Below are 23381 nucleotides of genomic sequence, written 5' to 3' on the forward strand. Positions count from 1 at the left end.
CCTTTAGTAATTCATTCTGGTTGGAGGCTAACTCTTGAGAATTGCATCCCTCCACGTGACCGCCCCCCAAACCAACCTCAAAGGGGACGTAACCACCCGCCGAACTGGCGGATAGTGGGTCCGCATCATGCTCCGCGCCTCCCTTGATCTCTGAAGAGGTCGGTGAGGTGCGGTCCCGAAGGACTCCTCCTCCTCCTCCGAACACAGATGGGGAGGTCGACACCATCATGGCCGAGGTTAACACCTTGGTCGCCGAAGAACAGGAGGGCGCGTCCCTCCTCGCCGGTGCGGGAAGAGAGTCCGGACCATCCGGGCCCCATCAGTCGTCCACTCCCGAGGCCCTGAGGCCCTCGACGACACAGGTTCCTCCTTTTAGTGGAGAAGGGGTCGGGGAGCCAACGCCAGCGCCGAACACCTCCAAACGGGCGGCGGCTGGCTGGCCGGACGCGCTGGAGGAATTGGTGAACAACTCCGTCATCGTTGATGGGCACCGCACTCGCTTAATTATTAAGTAAATTATTCGGTGGCGCATGTTATTTTGCAAGTCGCCATAGGGCACTGTTCTTTTGGGACATGCATAGGGTCGTTTTCATTTCTCATTAAAGAGAATTGATCTGGATATGACCATTTTTCATGCTAATTTCATTTCTCATTAAATTACGTAGAGCTTCTACTAGGGATGATACCAATATGAATATGATTTACCATGTTCAGTTTTATTAGACTTGATGGCGTATATAGTTGGGCGCATTGTGTTTGATGAAAATACTCAATGGCAGTAGTCGCTTCTTTTCCACTTATGTTGAGCTATCCCTTGAGAAGAATAAAAGCAAGAGAAATATCACACTTCATGAATGATGCTTTCCTATGAATCTCACACATAATTTTAGATCATTCCAATATTTTAAGATAGGGGTAATATTGTCTTCCCATTATTTTGGAACTTATCTACTCTCCCTATCAGAATTGAAATGAGCTCACCTAAGTGGTCTTCAAGTATGAAGACAATCTTGTATGCTTTTTTGGTTTGGTCGTGCATGAACAATACTAATTACTATTTGCATATTTCTGTATACAAGAATAAAGAATCAGTTCATATTCAGTCTGCATGGTAATTGGCCTTGTCAATAAGCTGGTTACACAAATCTATGTTAATAATTGAATGGTTTGCTTATTTCGCTGAGTTAGTCCACTTTCTATAATCCTCCTCTAGATATTTAGTTTTGTTCTTTTGACTAGAGATCAGAAGGAAGACCTGTTCTGCATTCACCAGAGGAGGGAGCTAACTGATCTCTTACATGATTTTTTTTCAATTCAAAAAATTGTGAGCATCAACCCATGGTTTTTTTAACTCGAGAGAATACAAAAATATGGTAGACCAAGATTAAAAACTAATATTAGCTTATTGCAATTTGGAGCTGATGGGAATTCCTTATCATTATGTGCTTGTAAATGCTATGAAATATAGATGGAGAGCTTAATTGAGCACTGCATAGTTTGCTTTTCAGTATTAGAAGAAAATAAGTGCCTTTAGTAATTCATTCTGGTTGGAGGCTAACTCTTGAGAATTGCATCCCTCCACGTGACCGCCCCCCAAACCAACCTCAAAGGGGACGTAACCACCCGCCGAACTGGCGGATAGTGGGTCCGCATCATGCTCCGCGCCTCCCTTGATCTCTGAAGAGGTCGGTGAGGTGCGGTCCCGAAGGACTCCTCCTCCTCCGACGAACACAGATGGGGAGGTCGACACCATCATGGCCGAGGTTAACACCTTGGTCGCCGAAGAACAGGAGGGCGCGTCCCTCCTCGCCGGTGCGGGAAGAGAGTCCGGACCATCCGGGCCCCATCAGTCGTCCACTCCCGAGGCCCTGAGGCCCTCGACGACACAGGTTCCTCCTTTTAGTGGAGAAGGGGTCGGGGAGCCAACGCCAGCGCCGAACACCTCCAAACGGGCGGCGGCTGGCTGGCCGGACGCGCTGGAGGAATTGGTGAACAACTCCGTCATCGTTGATGGGCACCGCACTCGCTTAATTATTAAGTAAATTATTCGGTGGCGCATGTTATTTTGCAAGTCGCCATAGGGCACTGTTCTTTTGGGACATGCATAGGGTCGTTTTCATTTCTCATTAAAGAGAATTGATCTGGATATGACCATTTTTCATGCTAATTTCATTTCTCATTAAATTACGTAGAGCTTCTACTAGGGATGATACCAATATGAATATGATTTACCATGTTCAGTTTTATTAGACTTGATGGCGTATATAGTTGGGCGCATTGTGTTTGATGAAAATACTCAATGGCAGTAGTCGCTTCTTTTCCACTTATGTTGAGCTATCCCTTGAGAAGAATAAAAGCAAGAGAAATATCACACTTCATGAATGATGCTTTCCTATGAATCTCACACATAATTTTAGATCATTCCAATATTTTAAGATAGGGGTAATATTGTCTTCCCATTATTTTGGAACTTATCTACTCTCCCTATCAGAATTGAAATGAGCTCACCTAAGTGGTCTTCAAGTATGAAGACAATCTTGTATGCTTTTTTGGTTTGGTCGTGCATGAACAATACTAATTACTATTTGCATATTTCTGTATACAAGAATAAAGAATCAGTTCATATTCAGTCTGCATGGTAATTGGCCTTGTCAATAAGCTGGTTACACAAATCTATGTTAATAATTGAATGGTTTGCTTATTTCGCTGAGTTAGTCCACTTTCTATAATCCTCCTCTAGATATTTAGTTTTGTTCTTTTGACTAGAGATCAGAAGGAAGACCTGTTCTGCATTCACCAGAGGAGGGAGCTAACTGATCTCTTACATGATTTTTTTTCAATTCAAAAAATTGTGAGCATCAACCCATGGTTTTTTTAACTCGAGAGAATACAAAAATATGGTAGACCAAGATTAAAAACTAATATTAGCTTATTGCAATTTGGAGCTGATGGGAATTCCTTATCATTATGTGCTTGTAAATGCTATGAAATATAGATGGAGAGCTTAATTGAGCACTGCATAGTTTGCTTTTCAGTATTAGAAGAAAATAAGTGCCTTTAGTAATTCATTCTGGTTGGAGGCTAACTCTTGAGAATTGCATCCCTCCACGTGACCGCCCCCCAAACCAACCTCAAAGGGGACGTAACCACCCGCCGAACTGGCGGATAGTGGGTCCGCATCATGCTCCGCGCCTCCCTTGATCTCTGAAGAGGTCGGTGAGGTGCGGTCCCGAAGGACTCCTCCTCCTCCGACGAACACAGATGGGGAGGTCGACACCATCATGGCCGAGGTTAACACCTTGGTCGCCGAAGAACAGGAGGGCGCGTCCCTCCTCGCCGGTGCGGGAAGAGAGTCCGGACCATCCGGGCCCCATCAGTCGTCCACTCCCGAGGCCCTGAGGCCCTCGACGACACAGGTTCCTCCTTTTAGTGGAGAAGGGGTCGGGGAGCCAACGCCAGCGCCGAACACCTCCAAACGGGCGGCGGCTGGCTGGCCGGACGCGCTGGAGGAATTGGTGAACAACTCCGTCATCGTTGATGGGCACCGCACTCGCTTAATTATTAAGTAAATTATTCGGTGGCGCATGTTATTTTGCAAGTCGCCATAGGGCACTGTTCTTTTGGGACATGCATAGGGTCGTTTTCATTTCTCATTAAAGAGAATTGATCTGGATATGACCATTTTTCATGCTAATTTCATTTCTCATTAAATTACGTAGAGCTTCTACTAGGGATGATACCAATATGAATATGATTTACCATGTTCAGTTTTATTAGACTTGATGGCGTATATAGTTGGGCGCATTGTGTTTGATGAAAATACTCAATGGCAGTAGTCGCTTCTTTTCCACTTATGTTGAGCTATCCCTTGAGAAGAATAAAAGCAAGAGAAATATCACACTTCATGAATGATGCTTTCCTATGAATCTCACACATAATTTTAGATCATTCCAATATTTTAAGATAGGGGTAATATTGTCTTCCCATTATTTTGGAACTTATCTACTCTCCCTATCAGAATTGAAATGAGCTCACCTAAGTGGTCTTCAAGTATGAAGACAATCTTGTATGCTTTTTTGGTTTGGTCGTGCATGAACAATACTAATTACTATTTGCATATTTCTGTATACAAGAATAAAGAATCAGTTCATATTCAGTCTGCATGGTAATTGGCCTTGTCAATAAGCTGGTTACACAAATCTATGTTAATAATTGAATGGTTTGCTTATTTCGCTGAGTTAGTCCACTTTCTATAATCCTCCTCTAGATATTTAGTTTTGTTCTTTTGACTAGAGATCAGAAGGAAGACCTGTTCTGCATTCACCAGAGGAGGGAGCTAACTGATCTCTTACATGATTTTTTTTCAATTCAAAAAATTGTGAGCATCAACCCATGGTTTTTTTAACTCGAGAGAATACAAAAATATGGTAGACCAAGATTAAAAACTAATATTAGCTTATTGCAATTTGGAGCTGATGGGAATTCCTTATCATTATGTGCTTGTAAATGCTATGAAATATAGATGGAGAGCTTAATTGAGCACTGCATAGTTTGCTTTTCAGTATTAGAAGAAAATAAGTGCCTTTAGTAATTCATTCTGGTTGGAGGCTAACTCTTGAGAATTGCATCCCTCCACGTGACCGCCCCCCAAACCAACCTCAAAGGGGACGTAACCACCCGCCGAACTGGCGGATAGTGGGTCCGCATCATGCTCCGCGCCTCCCTTGATCTCTGAAGAGGTCGGTGAGGTGCGGTCCCGAAGGACTCCTCCTCCTCCGACGAACACAGATGGGGAGGTCGACACCATCATGGCCGAGGTTAACACCTTGGTCGCCGAAGAACAGGAGGGCGCGTCCCTCCTCGCCGGTGCGGGAAGAGAGTCCGGACCATCCGGGCCCCATCAGTCGTCCACTCCCGAGGCCCTGAGGCCCTCGACGACACAGGTTCCTCCTTTTAGTGGAGAAGGGGTCGGGGAGCCAACGCCAGCGCCGAACACCTCCAAACGGGCGGCGGCTGGCTGGCCGGACGCGCTGGAGGAATTGGTGAACAACTCCGTCATCGTTGATGGGCACCGCACTCGCTTAATTATTAAGTAAATTATTCGGTGGCGCATGTTATTTTGCAAGTCGCCATAGGGCACTGTTCTTTTGGGACATGCATAGGGTCGTTTTCATTTCTCATTAAAGAGAATTGATCTGGATATGACCATTTTTCATGCTAATTTCATTTCTCATTAAATTACGTAGAGCTTCTACTAGGGATGATACCAATATGAATATGATTTACCATGTTCAGTTTTATTAGACTTGATGGCGTATATAGTTGGGCGCATTGTGTTTGATGAAAATACTCAATGGCAGTAGTCGCTTCTTTTCCACTTATGTTGAGCTATCCCTTGAGAAGAATAAAAGCAAGAGAAATATCACACTTCATGAATGATGCTTTCCTATGAATCTCACACATAATTTTAGATCATTCCAATATTTTAAGATAGGGGTAATATTGTCTTCCCATTATTTTGGAACTTATCTACTCTCCCTATCAGAATTGAAATGAGCTCACCTAAGTGGTCTTCAAGTATGAAGACAATCTTGTATGCTTTTTTGGTTTGGTCGTGCATGAACAATACTAATTACTATTTGCATATTTCTGTATACAAGAATAAAGAATCAGTTCATATTCAGTCTGCATGGTAATTGGCCTTGTCAATAAGCTGGTTACACAAATCTATGTTAATAATTGAATGGTTTGCTTATTTCGCTGAGTTAGTCCACTTTCTATAATCCTCCTCTAGATATTTAGTTTTGTTCTTTTGACTAGAGATCAGAAGGAAGACCTGTTCTGCATTCACCAGAGGAGGGAGCTAACTGATCTCTTACATGATTTTTTTTCAATTCAAAAAATTGTGAGCATCAACCCATGGTTTTTTTAACTCGAGAGAATACAAAAATATGGTAGACCAAGATTAAAAACTAATATTAGCTTATTGCAATTTGGAGCTGATGGGAATTCCTTATCATTATGTGCTTGTAAATGCTATGAAATATAGATGGAGAGCTTAATTGAGCACTGCATAGTTTGCTTTTCAGTATTAGAAGAAAATAAGTGCCTTTAGTAATTCATTCTGGTTGGAGGCTAACTCTTGAGAATTGCATCCCTCCACGTGACCGCCCCCCAAACCAACCTCAAAGGGGACGTAACCACCCGCCGAACTGGCGGATAGTGGGTCCGCATCATGCTCCGCGCCTCCCTTGATCTCTGAAGAGGTCGGTGAGGTGCGGTCCCGAAGGACTCCTCCTCCTCCGACGAACACAGATGGGGAGGTCGACACCATCATGGCCGAGGTTAACACCTTGGTCGCCGAAGAACAGGAGGGCGCGTCCCTCCTCGCCGGTGCGGGAAGAGAGTCCGGACCATCCGGGCCCCATCAGTCGTCCACTCCCGAGGCCCTGAGGCCCTCGACGACACAGGTTCCTCCTTTTAGTGGAGAAGGGGTCGGGGAGCCAACGCCAGCGCCGAACACCTCCAAACGGGCGGCGGCTGGCTGGCCGGACGCGCTGGAGGAATTGGTGAACAACTCCGTCATCGTTGATGGGCACCGCACTCGCTTAATTATTAAGTAAATTATTCGGTGGCGCATGTTATTTTGCAAGTCGCCATAGGGCACTGTTCTTTTGGGACATGCATAGGGTCGTTTTCATTTCTCATTAAAGAGAATTGATCTGGATATGACCATTTTTCATGCTAATTTCATTTCTCATTAAATTACGTAGAGCTTCTACTAGGGATGATACCAATATGAATATGATTTACCATGTTCAGTTTTATTAGACTTGATGGCGTATATAGTTGGGCGCATTGTGTTTGATGAAAATACTCAATGGCAGTAGTCGCTTCTTTTCCACTTATGTTGAGCTATCCCTTGAGAAGAATAAAAGCAAGAGAAATATCACACTTCATGAATGATGCTTTCCTATGAATCTCACACATAATTTTAGATCATTCCAATATTTTAAGATAGGGGTAATATTGTCTTCCCATTATTTTGGAACTTATCTACTCACCCTATCAGAATTGAAATGAGCTCACCTAAGTGGTCTTCAAGTATGAAGACAATCTTGTATGCTTTTTTGGTTTGGTCGTGCATGAACAATACTAATTACTATTTCCATATTTCTGTATACAAGAATAAAGAATCAGTACATGTATGTCCTCATATTCAGTCTGCATGGTAATTGGCCTTGTCAATAAGCTGGTTACACAAATCTATGTTAATAATTGAATGGTTTGCTTATTTCGCTGAGTTAGTCCACTTTCTATAATCCTCCTCTAGATATTTATTTTTGTTCTTTTGACTAGAGATCAGAAGGAAGACCTGTTCTGCATTCACCAGAGGAGGGAGCTAACTGATCTCTTACATGATTTTTTTTCAATTCAAAAAATTGTGAGCATCAACCCATGGTTTTTTTTAACTCGAGAGAATACAAAAATATGGTAGACCAAGATTAAAAACTAATATTAGCTTATTGCAATTTGGAGCTGATGGGAATTCCTTATCATTATGTGCTTGTAAATGCTATGAAATATAGATGGAGAGCTTAATTGAGCACTGTATAGTTTGCTTTTCAGTATTAGAAGAAAATAAGTGCCTAAGTTCATAGTTGTAGCTTGAAATGTTATAGAATATCTGTAGATTGGTAAATGTAGTAAATCAAACTGATCTTTTTCCTTTTTTTTCAACTTTCCTCTTGATGGCCTTGTGAAATTCACGGGGTAGTGATTTATAAACACTTGTGATATTATCTTTTTTTGCATGCATTAATTGTTCTTCGATAGTTGTTGAAAGAATATGCGGTGCCCCCATGTTTGGTTTTGGTAATTGATGACAATCTCTATGGACTAATGGTTGCCTTGAGTTATATTTGAAGGATTTGTCCATAGGCATTTCTTGAAGTCCATGTGTTGGTTTCAAGGAGTTTATGTGGTGACCAAGGTGTTATTAAGGAATTATCCAAAGATTGGTCATGTGAGAGTTGAGCTTATTGCAAGCATGTCTTGAAGAAGAAGATTGTGTGATCATTCATTTTTACCTTCAAGACATCATCCAAATGAAGAGAGTTGGAAAGAGTCAAGGTTGATCAAGACTAAGTCAAGAGTGAATCAAGTTGATCAACACACAAAGCGCACAAGATGTACCGAGGGATCAAGCGATCCCATGGTATGGTAAGCATTGTCAATTACGCTTTGTGTACTAACCCATGGTCTTCGTGAGAGTTCTTTGTGGGGTTAGGTTGCGGTGTGCAAGTTCAAGTGAAGCGGGCAAGTTCAAGTAAAGCATCACGAAGAGATCAAATGCTTGAAGCTTGCCATCCATTGTGGTGACAATGGACTTGTGAAGATGTGCGGAAGGGTGGCTCACCCATAGTGGAGTATGGGGAGCAATCAACTAGTCTTCATCGAGCCAACGCAATCAAGAAAGGTGGTCCATCTTGAGGTAGTCAAGATCGTCATCATCTAGCTCAAGTGGACCATGTGCAAGACAAAGGTTTGCTCTTAATAGGTTTTCTATTTTACCGGTCTCATGATGGTAGTTGGGAGACCGGGTTATAGGATCGATTGCCGTACTATCAAGGGGGGCTCTCGATGAGTAGCTTGATCGTACCGTTCATAGAGAGCTCAAACCATTGCATCCTTGCATCATCTTTATTTGTTCTTGTTTGGTTCTTCTCTTTGTGAGTTTTGGAGCTTATGGTCATCTTGATGACAAGCTCGACTTCACCGAAAACGGAGTTCACTTGCATCTTCTATGATGTTTTCGATGTTGGAGGTTATGTCGGTTCTTCTCGGTTGGAGGTTTCACTCCTCTATTTGTTAGGCATACCTCCTCTGCCTCTTCTTACTATAACCAGTCGCTGTTTTGATGCTACTCGTCGTCTTGTATCCAACAAGCTTGAGTTTGCTCAATTCGGAGCTCATATGAAGAAGTTTTGGCAGTTCTGTTTTTCTCCCTGCGGTAGTACCGCGGTGGCAGCGGTAGTACCGCTTGTAGCGTCAAGCGGTAGTACCGCTCTACTACCGCCTCGATTTTGGGTCTGCTCTTTTCGTGTCGGGTTCAGCAGTAGTCGCGCGGCAGTAAGGCACGGTAGTACCGCCTATAAGCGGTTGTACCGCTCCGGTCGAGCGGTAGTACCGCTACTGCACTACTGCCACCGTACACTGCTCTGTCCTGCCTCCTTTTGTCCCGTGTTCTGCTACTCCAGCGGTAGTACCGCTGGGGTGAGCGGTAGTACCGCTTATCGGCGGTACTACCGCCCCAAGGTTCTTATTTTGTTGCTCCTTTTTCCTGCTTCTTCCGCCCGAGCGGTAGTACCGCTCGTGGAGCGGTAGTACCGCTCGTGTGCGGGCTGAGCACATAACGGTTGGATTTTCCCCCTCCTATAAAAGGGGGTCTTCTTCCCCAATGAACCTTATCCTTTTGAGCTCGTGTTCTTCCCCCATTGTTGACCTTCTTCGAGCTTGCTAACTCTCAATCCCTCCATGGATTCTTGCTAGTTTTTGAGGGAAAAGAGAGAGGAGATCTACATCCACATTTCCACCAATCACTTTCTCCTCTATGTGAGGGGAACCCCTTGGATCTAGATCTCGGAGTTCTTGGTGTTCTCCTTCTTGTTTTTCCTCTCATTTTCCTCCCTAGCATTAGTTGCTTTGGTGGGATTTGAGAGAGAAGGACTTGGGCACTCCGTGTGCCCTTGCCATTGCATTTGGGCATCGGTTTGAGTTCTCCACGGTGATACGTGGAAGTTACAAGTTGAGAAGCTTATTACTCTTGGGTGCTTGGTACCCTTGAGCTTGTTCCTCTTGGGTGCTTGGGCGCCCTAGACAGTTGGTGGTGTTCGGAGCTCAATCATTGTGGTGTAAAGCTCCGGGCAAGCGTCGGGGTCTTCAATTAGGTTGTGGAGATCGCCCCGAGCAATTTGACGGGTTCTAGTGACCGCCCCAAGGGTTGCCAAAGTGTACGGGTTCGGTGACCGCCCCCAAGGGTTGCCATTTGTACGGGTTCGGTGACCGCCCTCAAGGGTCCCTTAGTGGAATCACGGCATCTTGCATTGTGCGAGGGCGTGAGGAGATTACGGTGGCCCTAGTGGCTTCTTGGGGAGCATTGTGCCTCCACACCGCTCCAAACGGAGATTAGCATCCGCAAGGGCGTGAACTTCGGGATAAATCGTCGTCTCCGCGTGCCTCGGTTATTTCTTACCCGAGCCCTTTACTTATGCACTTTACTTTGTGATAGCCACATTGTTTCTTGTCATATATCTTGCTATCACCTAAGTAGTTTTTCTTGGGGATAATTAGATTTATGCCCCTAGTTGTATCCCACTCGTCTGTTTTACCCCTAATTCCCAAAAGTCACTGGTTCTGTCCAAGTCACTTTGCTCCTATTATGCTTTTGCCCTTTGACCGTTTGACCATCAGTTTGAAAACTTCGTAACTAATTCATACTAAATCAGAAAAATGCAAATAAGATACCAAAATGTTCACAAAAACATCACCTATATGTCAGTGTCATTTGCATTCATGAAAAAAGTGTTGGAAAGTGCACATCCGAGTTTTAGCTCTTATGCTACCACCATGAATAGTAAAATAAAAAAAGTTCAAAAAAATTAAAAAAAAAATTGGTGGCAAAGAATGACAAATGTTTTAAGTGCCTGCCAAGTTTCATCAGGGAATAACATTCGTGGGTGCTGCGGCAAAAAAAACAATCAACACTTCAAAATAGATTATTTTTTTGCCACGACTTCCATGAATGTCGTTCCCTAATGAAACTTGGCAAGCACTTAGAACATTTGTTGTTCTTCGCCACCATATTTTTTTGAATTTTTTTGAATTTTTTTAGAGTTCACTATGCATGGTGGTATCAAAAGAGCTAAAACTCGGATGTGCACTTTCCAACACTTTTTTCATGAATGCAAGTGACACTGACATATAGGTGATGTTTTTCTGAACATTTTGGTATCTTATTTGCATTTTTTCTGATTCAGTATGAATTAGTTATGAAGTTTTCAAACTGACGGTCAAACGGTCAAAGGGCAAAAGCATAAGAGGAGCAAAGTGACTTGGACAGAACCGGTGACTTTTGGGAATTAGGGGTAAAACAGACGAGTGGGACACAACTAGGGGCATAAATCTAATTATCCCTTTTTCTTGCTTAGCATAAGTTGCTGGTGCACATAGGTGAGCCTAGTTGTTGTAGGTTTTGTGCTTGACAAATTAACCGCTAGGTTTATTCCGCATTTGTTCAAGCCTCAACCGTAATTATTTTAAAGCGCCTATTCACCCCCTCTAGGCGACATCCACGATCTTTCAGTTGTCTTTATTACTTCTCTCTAGCAAAAGAAATACAAATCTTTCACAAAAGAAGAAGCTTAAATGCTGATGTCTTCGTATGTAGAAGCTGCTGCTATTACCGAAAATCCTCTAACCTGTAGTGTACTAATAACTTCAAGACAGTCAGATTGAACAACGATCTTTTGGCAACCTAGCTGGTTTGACAATTGAACTCCATTCAGAACATCCTGAGCCTCGGCAAATCTTTAGATCTTTAGATAGCCTTGGTTTGGAGGTAGGATAGTCTTATTATCAGAATCATGTATAATGAAAACAATTCTATACAGAATGGGTTGTTGTAGTGCGCTACCCGTTAAGGTTTAAGAGTTTTAGCTCATATCTAGATGCTTGAATTTTGGGGAGCCTGCTAGACATCCATTTGATGTCTGAACATGCTCGAACGTGCGAGAGACAAATGAACTTTGACCTTGGAGGCAACATTAATTATTTGTTTAATTATTTGTTCGACGTGTCATTACAGAGTGATGTAGTGGTAAAGTATGTATACAACGATACATATGTGTATGGAGCTTGTAAACATTATATATTAGACACGATTGGTGTTGAACCGTCAAAATATGCGCGCTCCCGTTGCGACGCACGGACAACTTAACTAGATCCCGTGTAAAAGTTAAGTTTTTCTTTTAGTGTTTAAGCTACTAGGATATACTATAGCCGAGAATGTTAACACTAAGCTAAAATTAAGTTGAGCTCAAATTAAATTAAGTCATGGAAGAGGAAGACGGTGTGTGTAAGAGAGAGAGTGAGAGAGGGCTAGAGAGAGCATGGGTGGGAGAGAAGGAGAGGAAGAGATATGAAGGGTGGTAGATAGAGTAAGAAAGCGAAAGAGATATGCATTTGTATTTATGGATACAATAAAATAAACTAAAAGGCCCGTGGCAACGCACGGGCATTCTACTAGTATGTGTTATTATGAAGTTGTTGTACTATTTTTATGAGTTTTTAAAAATTATGTATGATATTGTTATCTTATTGCAAGTTTATGTATTATGGATGTAATTAACTCGTCGACATTACACGGGGTGTGCTAGAGATGCTAGACCGGACATGTATTTTACTTTTTTTTTGTCTTCCACCTCCACCTCCGCCTCGCGAGATCTCCCAACTCCAATGGCGCCCGCCTCCTCCTAAACCTAGCCCCAACCCAGCCACCCAGTAGAAACCGGCGACCATGTCGACCGATAGGGAGAAGGAGCGGGAGGCGGAGCTGGAGGGCGCCATGTATACCAACTGCCTCCTCCTCGGCCTCGATCCAGTCGTCCTCGGCTCCCCCGCCGGCGCGGCCTCTCCTCGCGTCGGCCTCTTCCGGCACTCCAACCCTCGCCTCGGCGAACAGCTCCTCTACTTCCTCCTATCCTCACTCCGCGGCCCCGCGCAGTCCGCCAAGGCACGCACGCACGCGCCCTCAAATCCTCCTCAGCCTCTCCGGCTCTTCGCTATTTTACCCCGTTCGCTGGTATTCCTTCTCCGGTTCTTTTGAGATATATGATTTCCGAGTGTGATTCTCCGTTGCGCAGGACTTCGACAAAGTGTGGCCGATCTTTGATTCCGCGCAGTCCAGGGAGTTCCGCAAGGTTAGATTTTGCAGATTTGCTTAGCTTGGGTGCACGCGAAAGCAGCCTTTGTTTTGACTTTTGGTTTCGTTGCTTGGTTAGATCGTACAATGTATCATCAGCGAGCTGGAGCAGCAGGGAGCGCTGCCACGGAGCAACTCCAGGGTTTCGTCTCTCGCCACCTGCTGCGGGCCGAGGTCAGTACACATGGATGCCTGTAGTTTGGTCGGTTAGAAATCGGCTAGTCCTGTTTGTGCGGCTTGTCGTGCTGCGCAAATGTGCAATGTAGCTTAACTGCATTCATTGAAACGTTGTTACTAAGTTGAAAAGGTCTGCTGAAACTGGATGCAATCATGCGGCTTTGCTTGTCTCTATCCATAGTTCATGGTTTCTCTCAAATATTATGTCAGCTAATTTGAAGATAGGTAGTGAATGCTAGTGCTTAATGCTCCTTTTAAATAAAATTTAGAAGGGGATCGATTATAGTATTTACTGTGCTAGAAATGAGTTCTCTACATGCTTCTCGACTTTGATTATTCACCTAAGATAGCAGACAATGTATTATGAGAATTGAGCAATGCAATCAAGGTTGCACCACTGCTCAATGTGCTAGATCCTTAAGTCACCTGAAGTACAAAGCACATGAAAAGCGAGTAGGAGAGAAACACTGACACACCAAACAGGAGTGTTTAGGCCTAACACATTGCGCTGTGAACTGCTTGAGGCATTGTGCCGCACCTCACCTCATGTCACCATACCCCGTAGGCACACAATTTAGACTGCGTTTAACTTTATGTGCCTGTTGATGATTCCATATTGTTCCTTCATAGATTTGGAACAGGTGTTAATAAGTTCTATTGCATTGGTCAACTTGTCAAGTATTGTTTCAAGTGCCATACTGAAGGCCAAAACAACATGCTGATCTTTAAGATATCAAAAACGTGACTACAATATGTAGCCACTCAGTTCTCACTCTTAGAAAACAAAGTCCAATAGTCATTGATGTAAACTAACTGCTTGTAAATCAGCTGATCAGACAACTTGGTATATTTTCAGAATTGTCCTTGTAACAGCTTATACTCCCTACACTGATGCAGATTTGTTGAGCTTTTGTGGCAACTCTCTGTACATGCCTTGAGGGAAGTCCATAGGAGAACATTTGCGGCTGATGTAGCATCAAATCCACTGCCGGCAGCACTCACAGACGTTTCTTATCTTCATGCAGCTGCATTACTTCCTGTAACAAAGGCAAGGATAGCTTGCTCTTAAATTTTCTGAACTGTTAATTTATGTTATATCGTATGGTGACCCTCTTTCAGGACTACCTTCTACCCTAAAATGCAAATCACTTATAAAGGGAACATGAAGTCCTAAAAGTTCTTATCAGTACGAAACTTTTCTAGACTGGCGAGTATTTTGTTTGGTATACTTTAATTTAATGCTGGGGACTTCGGGCACCTCACATGAGGTACAGTTTGATTTTTTGATGCGAGACCAATAACGTGGATACAGCAGGCTTCACCACTTCAGTCTTAAGTTAGTCTTTATGCACAGTAATTCAGTTTAGTGAAGCAAGATGTATCTCTTCCTTTCTTGAGCATGACAAGATAATATACCCCTTAGCAAGCTAACTTCTTTGTTGAAACCTGATGACTTCACTTGCCTGTAGAATTTGAGTATGATTCCACTCCAGTAAGTATATTCTTACCTAGGAAATAAACAGAACAGAATAATTTGAATCTTGTACAAGATGCAAACCCAATGAAGCTAGTAGGCTTGTATAATAACTGATGGGTACACAAACCATTTTTAGATCCAGATATACGCTCTGTTTGGCATTGAGGCGGATTGTTATAATATAATCATGATGCGTTGAACTGCTGTTGGATTATGATTGTTTGGCTGCTCGCTTACTTGGTCATTTTGCAAATGTACTCTTCTTTTCGTTGTGGAAGATGCAAGATGAAATGTGAGAGGAAAACCATTAGTCAACCTGATTTATGTACATTTTATTTGGCTTCTAAGGAAGAGCAGTGGATCCTTTTTGAGTTCTTATATGCAGTAGCTTAACAAATACGCACATCACAACACAGTTCAGCAACAACAAACTGAGCCTGATAGCATAATTTATCCAAACGCACGGACCACCTTTGCTACCATTAAGGAAAATTGGTCTCTGGTGTTTGTCCTTGTAGTAAAAACACCCGGTTATCTCAGGGCTTATTTCTCTTTATGAGTTTATCTGCGAGCTCATATGTGATATTCCTAACAGGCAAGGATTGCTCTTGAGAGGCGTAAATTTCTTAAAAATGCAAACATTGCTGTTCAAAGGCAGACAACCTGGTCAAATTTAGCCCATGAAATGACAGCTGAATTCCGAAGTCTATGTGCTGAAGAGGTACAGGGTAGCTTCTATACAGTCCATTCAGATGGTTATGTTTTGGGTCCTGTTTTCATTTCTTATGATGTTTGCATGGAGCTTTCAGGCATATCTGCAACAGGAGTTAGAGAAGCTACAAGATATGAGGAACAAAGCCAAGCTAGAGGGGGAACTGTGGGACGAACGTATCTCAAGCTCATCTGGACAGAATTCACATTTGGTATCTAAGGCAACACGTTTGTGGGAATCGATATTGGCTCGCAAAGGTACAGTCAATGAAGTATCGTTTCCAGAATATGTGTGTCCAGCATGCTCAAACTATCCATATCATGCACGACAGCATAATGTTTTAGCTTCTTCTAGATAGTAATGGAAATACCCTTGCAGGCCAGCATGAGGTTTTAGCTTCTGGGCCAATTGAAGATCTTATAGCACACCGTGAGCATAGGTGTGATACACTTTCTGTTAAACTTTACATTTTGATCCAAATATCCTTAATCATCACTACTCACCTTGCTCCACAAAATACGTTCTTTTAGGTACCGTATATCTGGATCGCAATTGCTAGCAGCAATGGATACAAGTTCAAGCATCCCACATTCTGAATTACTATCAGCCCGAGCTGGTGAAACGTCTCAAATTTTGGACAAGCAGGAGCAGATATCTTTATTCCAGGGAAAGGAAGAAGCTCTTCCAAGATTAGATGATAGGAATGGGCGTGTCCAACAAACTGTTGACGTAGCTGAAATTCTTCGACGTTGGACTCATGCTTTGCAGCGTATTCATAAACAATCTCTTCATTTGGTAAGCAATTGTTTAATTTGTGCAGGGTTAAAAAAAGCACCAGGTTAAATTCCTAGTCTTGTATCTGCCTAGCAACTGTCTTGCCTAAGCACACACCTAGGCATGCTTAAGCACATGCCTAGCAGTCTAGCAGCTAGGCGTTCTGCAATTGCGTAGGCACACCTTTTTAAACCATGAATTTATTTAATCTCGCAGCATGATCGAACTACCAGTTTTACCAGAGCTTACACTCTAGAGAGAGAATATCACAACATGAAAACCAAGTTTTGGTGGAAACCGGTGAAAACTGTGGAAATAATGTTTTGTAGTTTTGAAAAAATTGTAAAAAAAGGGATGTTAAGAGTGTGATGTTCTATTAGCATGTGAAATTCCTAAGTTCAAACACATTACCATTTACGAGGTATGAAAAAAAAATTAAAATCAGCATTGAGTAGGTCGAACAGTAAACATCACTATTCATTGCTAAATTTGTTCTTTTCATAGCTTGTAGATGGTAATGTGTTTGAACTTGGAATTTCGTATGGAAAATTGGGAATAGAACATCATTCTCTTAACATCCTGTATTTTTTTCAGATTTTTTCGAAACTTTCAAATGTGGTTTCCATAAAGTTTCTTCGAAACTTGGTTTCCATGTGATATTCTTCTCTCTGCATTCTAATATGTTGCAGTCATTTTATTAAATATTAATTTAAACTCATTGATCTTATGGAAGCATCAAATGTCATGCACTGTGAGTTGTGAGTAAACTATTCCTATATATTAGACCAGCTTTTTTCTGCACAATGCTGTTATAGTTTTCCATCAAGCGGCACAAAGTTATAGCTCATGTTATTTCTGTGTAATATTGGGTAAAAAGTGTTGTCAATTATCTTGGTCACTACGGTAAAAGAATTTTGGCACCTATACAAAGTTTAGCATCACAGATTATGTGCTAACATTGGTTTGTAATCATCAGTAATTTGAATATGTCCCACACATATATATTTTTAGCTCAAATGTTCTTTTTCTAAATGGGGTCAACATTTCAATTTATTCGACTGGGAGAAAGTTCAACCTCCCATTAGATCTGCTACAAACCACTATAGGATTATTGCGCAATAATAAGCTGTGGAATTATAAGACACATCGATTTTGAGGAGTACAGACAAACAACATCATCTGTGGCATAACCTGCAAATAGTCAAAAGGTCTTGAGCCTCCAGAACTATCAATATATTTTACAGTGCTAGAGCTGGCAAAGAACTGTGCCTCCAGAACTATCAATATATTTTACAGTGCTAGAGCTGGCAAAGAACTGTGCCTCCAGAACTATCAATATATTTTACAGTGCTAGAGCTGGCAAAGAACTGCTTTGTCCCTATTAATATGCTGGCCTCTCTTATCTTTAGTGGTTTTTTCAGTTTCAGTGTTTCACTATGGCTCGTGCCCTTGTGCAGCAGTAGCATTTTTATGCTAAGCGACACACCTATTAACCTGGAGATAACTCATGAATTGCCGCAGTCCATTTCACTTGATGGCCATTTTATACAGTATAGCAGCATTCTTTGGTAACCAAAATTTAGCATCGAGAGCTCCTGCCACGTCCCTGTTTTTCATGCTTCAAGGTCTATTAACTTCTGCAAAATGTTAATAGCCATATTTAGTTCAAATTTTCTGCAATGTTCTTCCAGTTCTTAATTGTTTCAATCTTTCAGACCGTTGTTTCTCTCATGTTTTGTGTGGTCGTTCTGTACCTTCTGACTTGATTTCATTTTGGTTAGTGAAATCTAGCCGGCAATGCCGGTATAGTGATGATGCATCATTTTCTCTAAATCATTGATATTTTATTTTGGGTCAAGTATAACCACCTATGAAGAATTATATGATTAAATTTTTAATAGACCACAAGACAAACGACGTACGATTAAATGGTCCGTGGACTGGACAATATTTAGAAACAGGGACATTTAATCCCCATTTGTTTTTCTTTCCTTATAAAGATGAAAATAACCTTACATACCACCCATGCATATTTCTGCATTGGTGGTGTATTGATGACAGATCGGTATTGCATAGTGGTATTGTCACATCCTGAAGTACAGGCACATCACATGTTCTGAACCAATGTATTCGGTTATAACTTGTACTCCCTCCGTTCCAAATTACTCGTCGCATAAATGGATGTATCTAGAACTAAAATACATCTAGATACATCCATACCTGCGACAAGTCATTCGGAACGGAGGGAGTAACATACAACCAACTAATGGTGTAGGCCAAAGCAAATGATGGGGAGGGGCCAGAATTACTCTGCAGTGCATCTGACAGCGAAACTAGTAGCCATGCCGACTCATTAACTGCAACATTGGCCGAACATCGCCAGCATTTAGTCAGTATACAGGTAATAACAACATCCTTCAGAAGCTATGCTATTTTTCTCCATTCATCTGTTGTAAGCATGGCTTGCGAAGATGCACCTCATTTACAGATTTTACCGAGGACGAATTTATGTGGCATTTGACTGATTGTTTAATCATTTGCCATTATTTTTCCTTTTTTAGGGCCTAATTAATCAACTCAAGGAAGCTATTCCAGCAATGCAGCAGTCAATAACAAAACTTTCCGAAGAAGTTAATAGTGTACCTAGTAATCTGATGGATCAAACAAACTCCAGACAGTTGTCTGTCCAAAATACAGTGCTTGGAAGACCAGAAGTACGAAATCGCTCTCATTTGCATGATTCTACTGTTTGACGATTTATCGTATTTCCTGTTTAACTTGTTCAATATGGACAAAAATGCAACTGCTGTTCTGATTGTATATTTTTCCTTTGTACTACTGTCATTCCTCGTGTTCATACCAGAATATTTAGTTTCTTTCATATCATTAGGGTTGTTTGCTATGAGGAACACCTCCATCCTGGTAATAATATAATTGCTGAAAGGTGAAAATTTTGGTTTGTCACCGTTGAATCCTAGGATCCAAGAGGCTTGCGTTTTGGTTGGTGCAATGGGGTGAACTCATGCTAGCATTGACTATTCATGAAGGGCAGAAGTGTTGATAGCAAGAGGCTGTCACATGACTATGGCCCCAATCCTCTCAATGAGTGAGGAGATATTCTAGCATAGGGGCATTTGTCAAACCAAATGGACCATTGTTTTCTCACAGATCATCACATAGCACCTTTTCAGTGACATTATAAACACCCTAAACTTGCAGGTTTCGGCCACATCACCCCCTGAACTTCAAAATGGCTTACTTAATCCCCCCAACTTCCAAAAACCGGACAAATCACCCCGTAGCCCACTCGATGTTTTTTTTTAGTGTTTTTGCCTCTGTGGGACGTGATATGGCAGCCACCTCAGCCAAAAAATGTCCACATACGTTGATCAAGGCCTCTGTGTTCGGCGCCAATGCCCGCGTCATGCTGCCAGATAAGATGGAGGACGCACGCCAAGAGCCGCCAGCCCTCATCATTGCGGCGCGTGCGTGCAGCAGCAGTCTTGTGCCTCTGCGTTCCCACGGCGTTCTTCCTAGGAGCAAAGCTCACTCCAACAGCAGCCATCTGCTCCGATGCTATTTTCATCTTGCAATCCGGCGTGGCGTTCTTGACGGCTTCCCCTACGTCATCGACTCTTTGGCCCGGCCTGCAGGACGCCGTCATCGTGCCAATTCCAGCAAGCTTTGCGGCAGCGGTGGCTCTACGCCGGAAGACGTGTTGCAGGGGCCTGTGGATGCGTCACATGCACCAAACGGGAGCGGCTAAAGCTACGAGCTCACCTGCGTCAGTCCAGGGTCACAAGGCTACCGGAGATGGCACCATGATCGCCGCCGGCGACGTTTGGAATGAGAAACTGGAGCAGGCGCTAGAGAGACAGCTGGAGGGAGAGGGAGGAGTCAGTGAAGGAACTGGGAGCTCACCCTGAGTTCGAATTCGTGCTCGGACAAGTTCGCGAACAACCGAGGTGATGGGGCCGCATCTGCTGGCATCGGGGAGGGGCTTTGGTTGTTGGTCGGGAGGATTCACCAAGGCACCAGGAGCTTCTATAGGTCACCATAAGTGCTCAGAGAGGATGACGGCGAGGGGGTGTTGCGGCAACGCTCGCCGGAGCCAAGAGAGATGACGGCGCCGGCCCAAATCCCTGCACCAAATCAAGGAAGTGGAGGACCAGTGAGCTCGCATGGAGGCAGGAACCTCTCAGCCGTTTCCTGCCTTCTTTACGTGCCTCTGCTAAGCCTTGCTGACAAAACAAAACAACCTCCACATAGGCAAAACCACTCACGAGGGTACCAGGGGATGATTTGTCTGGTTTTTGGAAGTTGCGGGGATTAAGTCAGGTATTTTGGAGTTCAGGGGGTGATGTGGCCCAACCTGGAAGTTTAGGGGGGTATGTACATTTCATCTTTATTAAATCTCTACGTTAGAGTCTCAGCGTGCAAAACATTTTTTGCACCTTTCTCTGTTTATTTATTCACATGCTTTCTAATTACTTATTTACTTTAAAGCAGGAAAGCAGCGGCGAAGTTTCAGAGATGACTTCTAAGCTCTGTTCAACACAGATCGGCAAGGCTGGGAGTAGTCCTGCTCTAAAGCTACCTCCTCTATTTAGTCTGACTCCAAGTTCTTCTGGAAAAGGAGCACAGACACAAAGACGGAATGCCTTAGCACACCAACCTAGGCAAGAAATTATGCCTGAAGAGAAAGCACTTACCCACCCCTCAGCCAAAGATCAAGCAAATGGTTCGATGCATGGTATTCATATCTTAATACATAGGCTAGATCAGCTTCTTTCTTAACTGAAAACTGTAGGGAATGCCTAACTGTAAAAATATGCTTCTTCTTTATGTTGTTATTTTGCTGATTATAATCTGCTTTTGATGAGTCTTGTTTCATTTAATTATTAGCTACTCTATATTCTCTTTGCAGAAAATGATGGTTATTTTGCTCATGACATCAGACGTTCTGTTCGTGAAGCTGCTCTATCAAAGCCATTGAGCAACATGGAGAGTCCACAGGACAAGAGTAGTGATGATGGTTCGGAGCACTTCTTCATTCCCCTATCAACAGGTGCTGCAAGGAAGGATGTGGGTGCCGTGGCAAACCGAAGAAAACAAAAGATAGGTCCATCGTCGTCACAGTCGAAGTTACCCAAGAGCACAAGCGATCTTTACTTCAATCCTGACAGCCCAATGCATACAACCCCAGCTGTGTCAAGTAAACTGAATGGCCATGACGATCCAAGCAGTGCTGCAAACTTTTTTTACCCAGTCAGTGGTCAGTCGTTTATGACAGATGATGCTCTTGATCAAGTATTCTCCCCGCCACTTCTGCTGGAGTCTTCCTTGTTCCCCGACATGTACGAGGACTTGCTTGGTATGTCTTTACAAACTTGTTAAAGTAATTATGTGTATGCTGTAACTAAACCAGTGCTACTTTTGTAAGTACTCCCTCTGTAAACTAATATAAGAGCGTTTAGATCACTATTTTAGTATTCTAAACGCTCTTATATTAGTTTACGGAGGGAGTAGTTGTGTTGTCTGAATTGATCTAGAAAAGGATAGGGTTTGCCGCACCCTTTTCTGTTTCAAGTCACTTGTCTGTTTTACTTCCTGTTTGACACCAACTGATAACTTGTCTGTTTTGCAGCACCATTATCAGAAACTGATGCAGCTTTGATGGAACATTAGGCTTCACGTGTACACCATGTAATACTTTAACCACCCTGAAGCTTCAGTGCTTAACTGCAGCCCAGAGGTTCTGATGGCTTATTTCCAAGTGCGGATGGCACATACGGAGTGAATTCTGTTGCTTGTTGAGTTGCATGCCAGTTGCCACCAGCTTGTGAGAGGGATGCTTGTGCATCCTATGTTGGATCTGGAGAGAAGGGCGGCAAGGGGTAGATGGTATGGGATGGGACAGTAGGATGTACCGACTGCCAGTAAAAGGTTGCCAATCTTATGTTAGTACACATGATCTGTATTTGTGTTGTAGTAATTTTATATCCTCTTATTCAAGTTGCTGTTTTGATGCGTCCCAATTGTTATCCCCCATGTCTTTAGGGCTGTGAGGCTATTGGCATGTGCCGGATTGATAAAATGTTTGTTTTCTTTCGGAAGGAACTCTGTTAGTTAATACTAGAAGGGTGATTTTCAGTACAGTAGTAGGGTTAGTGTATATATGTTATCCTTCAAATTTTGGGAAGCTTGTTTCCTTGCACACTTTTTTATTGTAAAGATGAGTATTCTTGTTGAGTTGGTTTGAACAGTGCATACTAGTGGTAATGCAAATGACGTAATGTTGATGTTACAATATTCATTGCAGTTACGCAACTATTGTGTTGCCTACTTGCTTGAGTTTGTATACTACAAATCCAAGTGCAGTGTTAACTTGCTTGAGTTCGTATACTACTGATTCAATATAAGTTTTATGCATACGGAAATCCCTTTCGGTGCCCGAGCGTATCTGCTCCCGAAATCTGTGTCGCTCAATCGCATGGGGATTTGGTTTCCAGCCTGTATTCTTCCCCGTACAGTGAATTGGTTGGGTTTTTAATTTACAGATGAGGCCCATGGGTGGTCCACAGAAATTGAATGCTTCTCTCCGTGACCGGTAAAAAAAAAGTAGATCTTTTGACAGTCCTGGATCTGTGCATAAATTATGTACCGTCGCTTGCCGGTTCTGTGCCTGGTGCTCACCTGGTGCACCGTTGTTGCATGGGGAGGCGACAATGCTTTATGCTTGCACAAGGAGACACCGGTGCACCATGGCGGAGCTCTCGTCTTGCTCAGTATTCAAGGTTGGCAACCAAGTGGCAGAAAGTGAGCCCACAGCATGGGACTAGCGTCAGCGCCTCGATGGGCCAGCGTCCGGTGTGCTGGGTGTTGCTTCTGGTGCACTCATGTTGTGTGCTCGACGAAAGGCAAGCCGCTCATCGATGTTGCGGGAGGAGCTCCAGTGATCATCTTGGTCGTCCGTGGCCTGGTTGGTTTTGTCGGGAGAGGTCTTGTGCACGCGTGGCTGGCTGGCTGCTGGGTGATACCGAGCGCGGTGGCAGGACAGAAGTGGCTAACCATGCTCGACGTTCAGAGTTCAGACCTGACCAAGAATAGACGATTGGTACGTACTGCATGTTTTTTGCGTGCAAATCGTGCATGATTTTAACTGCAACAAACACACGCTATACATACATCGGCATCATCATCTTCAGCAATTATTCATGGATGATAGTGTGGACATCGCATGACTATTGCCACTTCGC

General features: G+C 43.0%; 1 protein-coding gene across 4 annotated transcripts; it reads left to right on the forward strand.

Annotated features, from left to right (window-relative positions):
• The first annotated feature begins 12421 nt into the window (after nt 1–12421).
• Nucleotides 12422–22432, forward strand: LOC109770526 (AUGMIN subunit 6). 4 transcript variants are annotated; one of them, XM_020329231.4, is made up of 13 exons: nt 12422–12793; nt 12924–12980; nt 13062–13156; nt 14057–14207; nt 15232–15357; nt 15446–15605; nt 15727–15787; nt 15879–16143; nt 18398–18523; nt 18684–18836; nt 20629–20863; nt 21050–21496; nt 21770–22432. In XM_020329231.4, the coding sequence occupies exons 1-13, from the start codon at nt 12578–12580 to the stop codon at nt 21808–21810; spliced, it is 2133 nt and encodes a 710-aa protein (XP_020184820.1). In that variant the 5' UTR covers nt 12422–12577; the 3' UTR covers nt 21811–22432. The 4 variants fall into 4 exon arrangements, with proteins under 4 accessions (XP_020184820.1, XP_020184821.1, XP_020184818.1 ...); XM_020329232.4 differs by having other exon boundaries at nt 12426–12793; nt 20632–20863; XM_020329229.4 differs by having other exon boundaries at nt 12441–12793; nt 20629–20875.
• Nucleotides 22433–23381: the final 949 nt, after the last annotated feature.

The sequence above is a fragment of the Aegilops tauschii genome, chromosome 5 (assembly GCF_002575655.3).
Source record: "Aegilops tauschii subsp. strangulata cultivar AL8/78 chromosome 5, Aet v6.0, whole genome shotgun sequence".
NCBI classification, from domain to species: Eukaryota; Viridiplantae; Streptophyta; class Magnoliopsida; order Poales; family Poaceae; genus Aegilops; species Aegilops tauschii.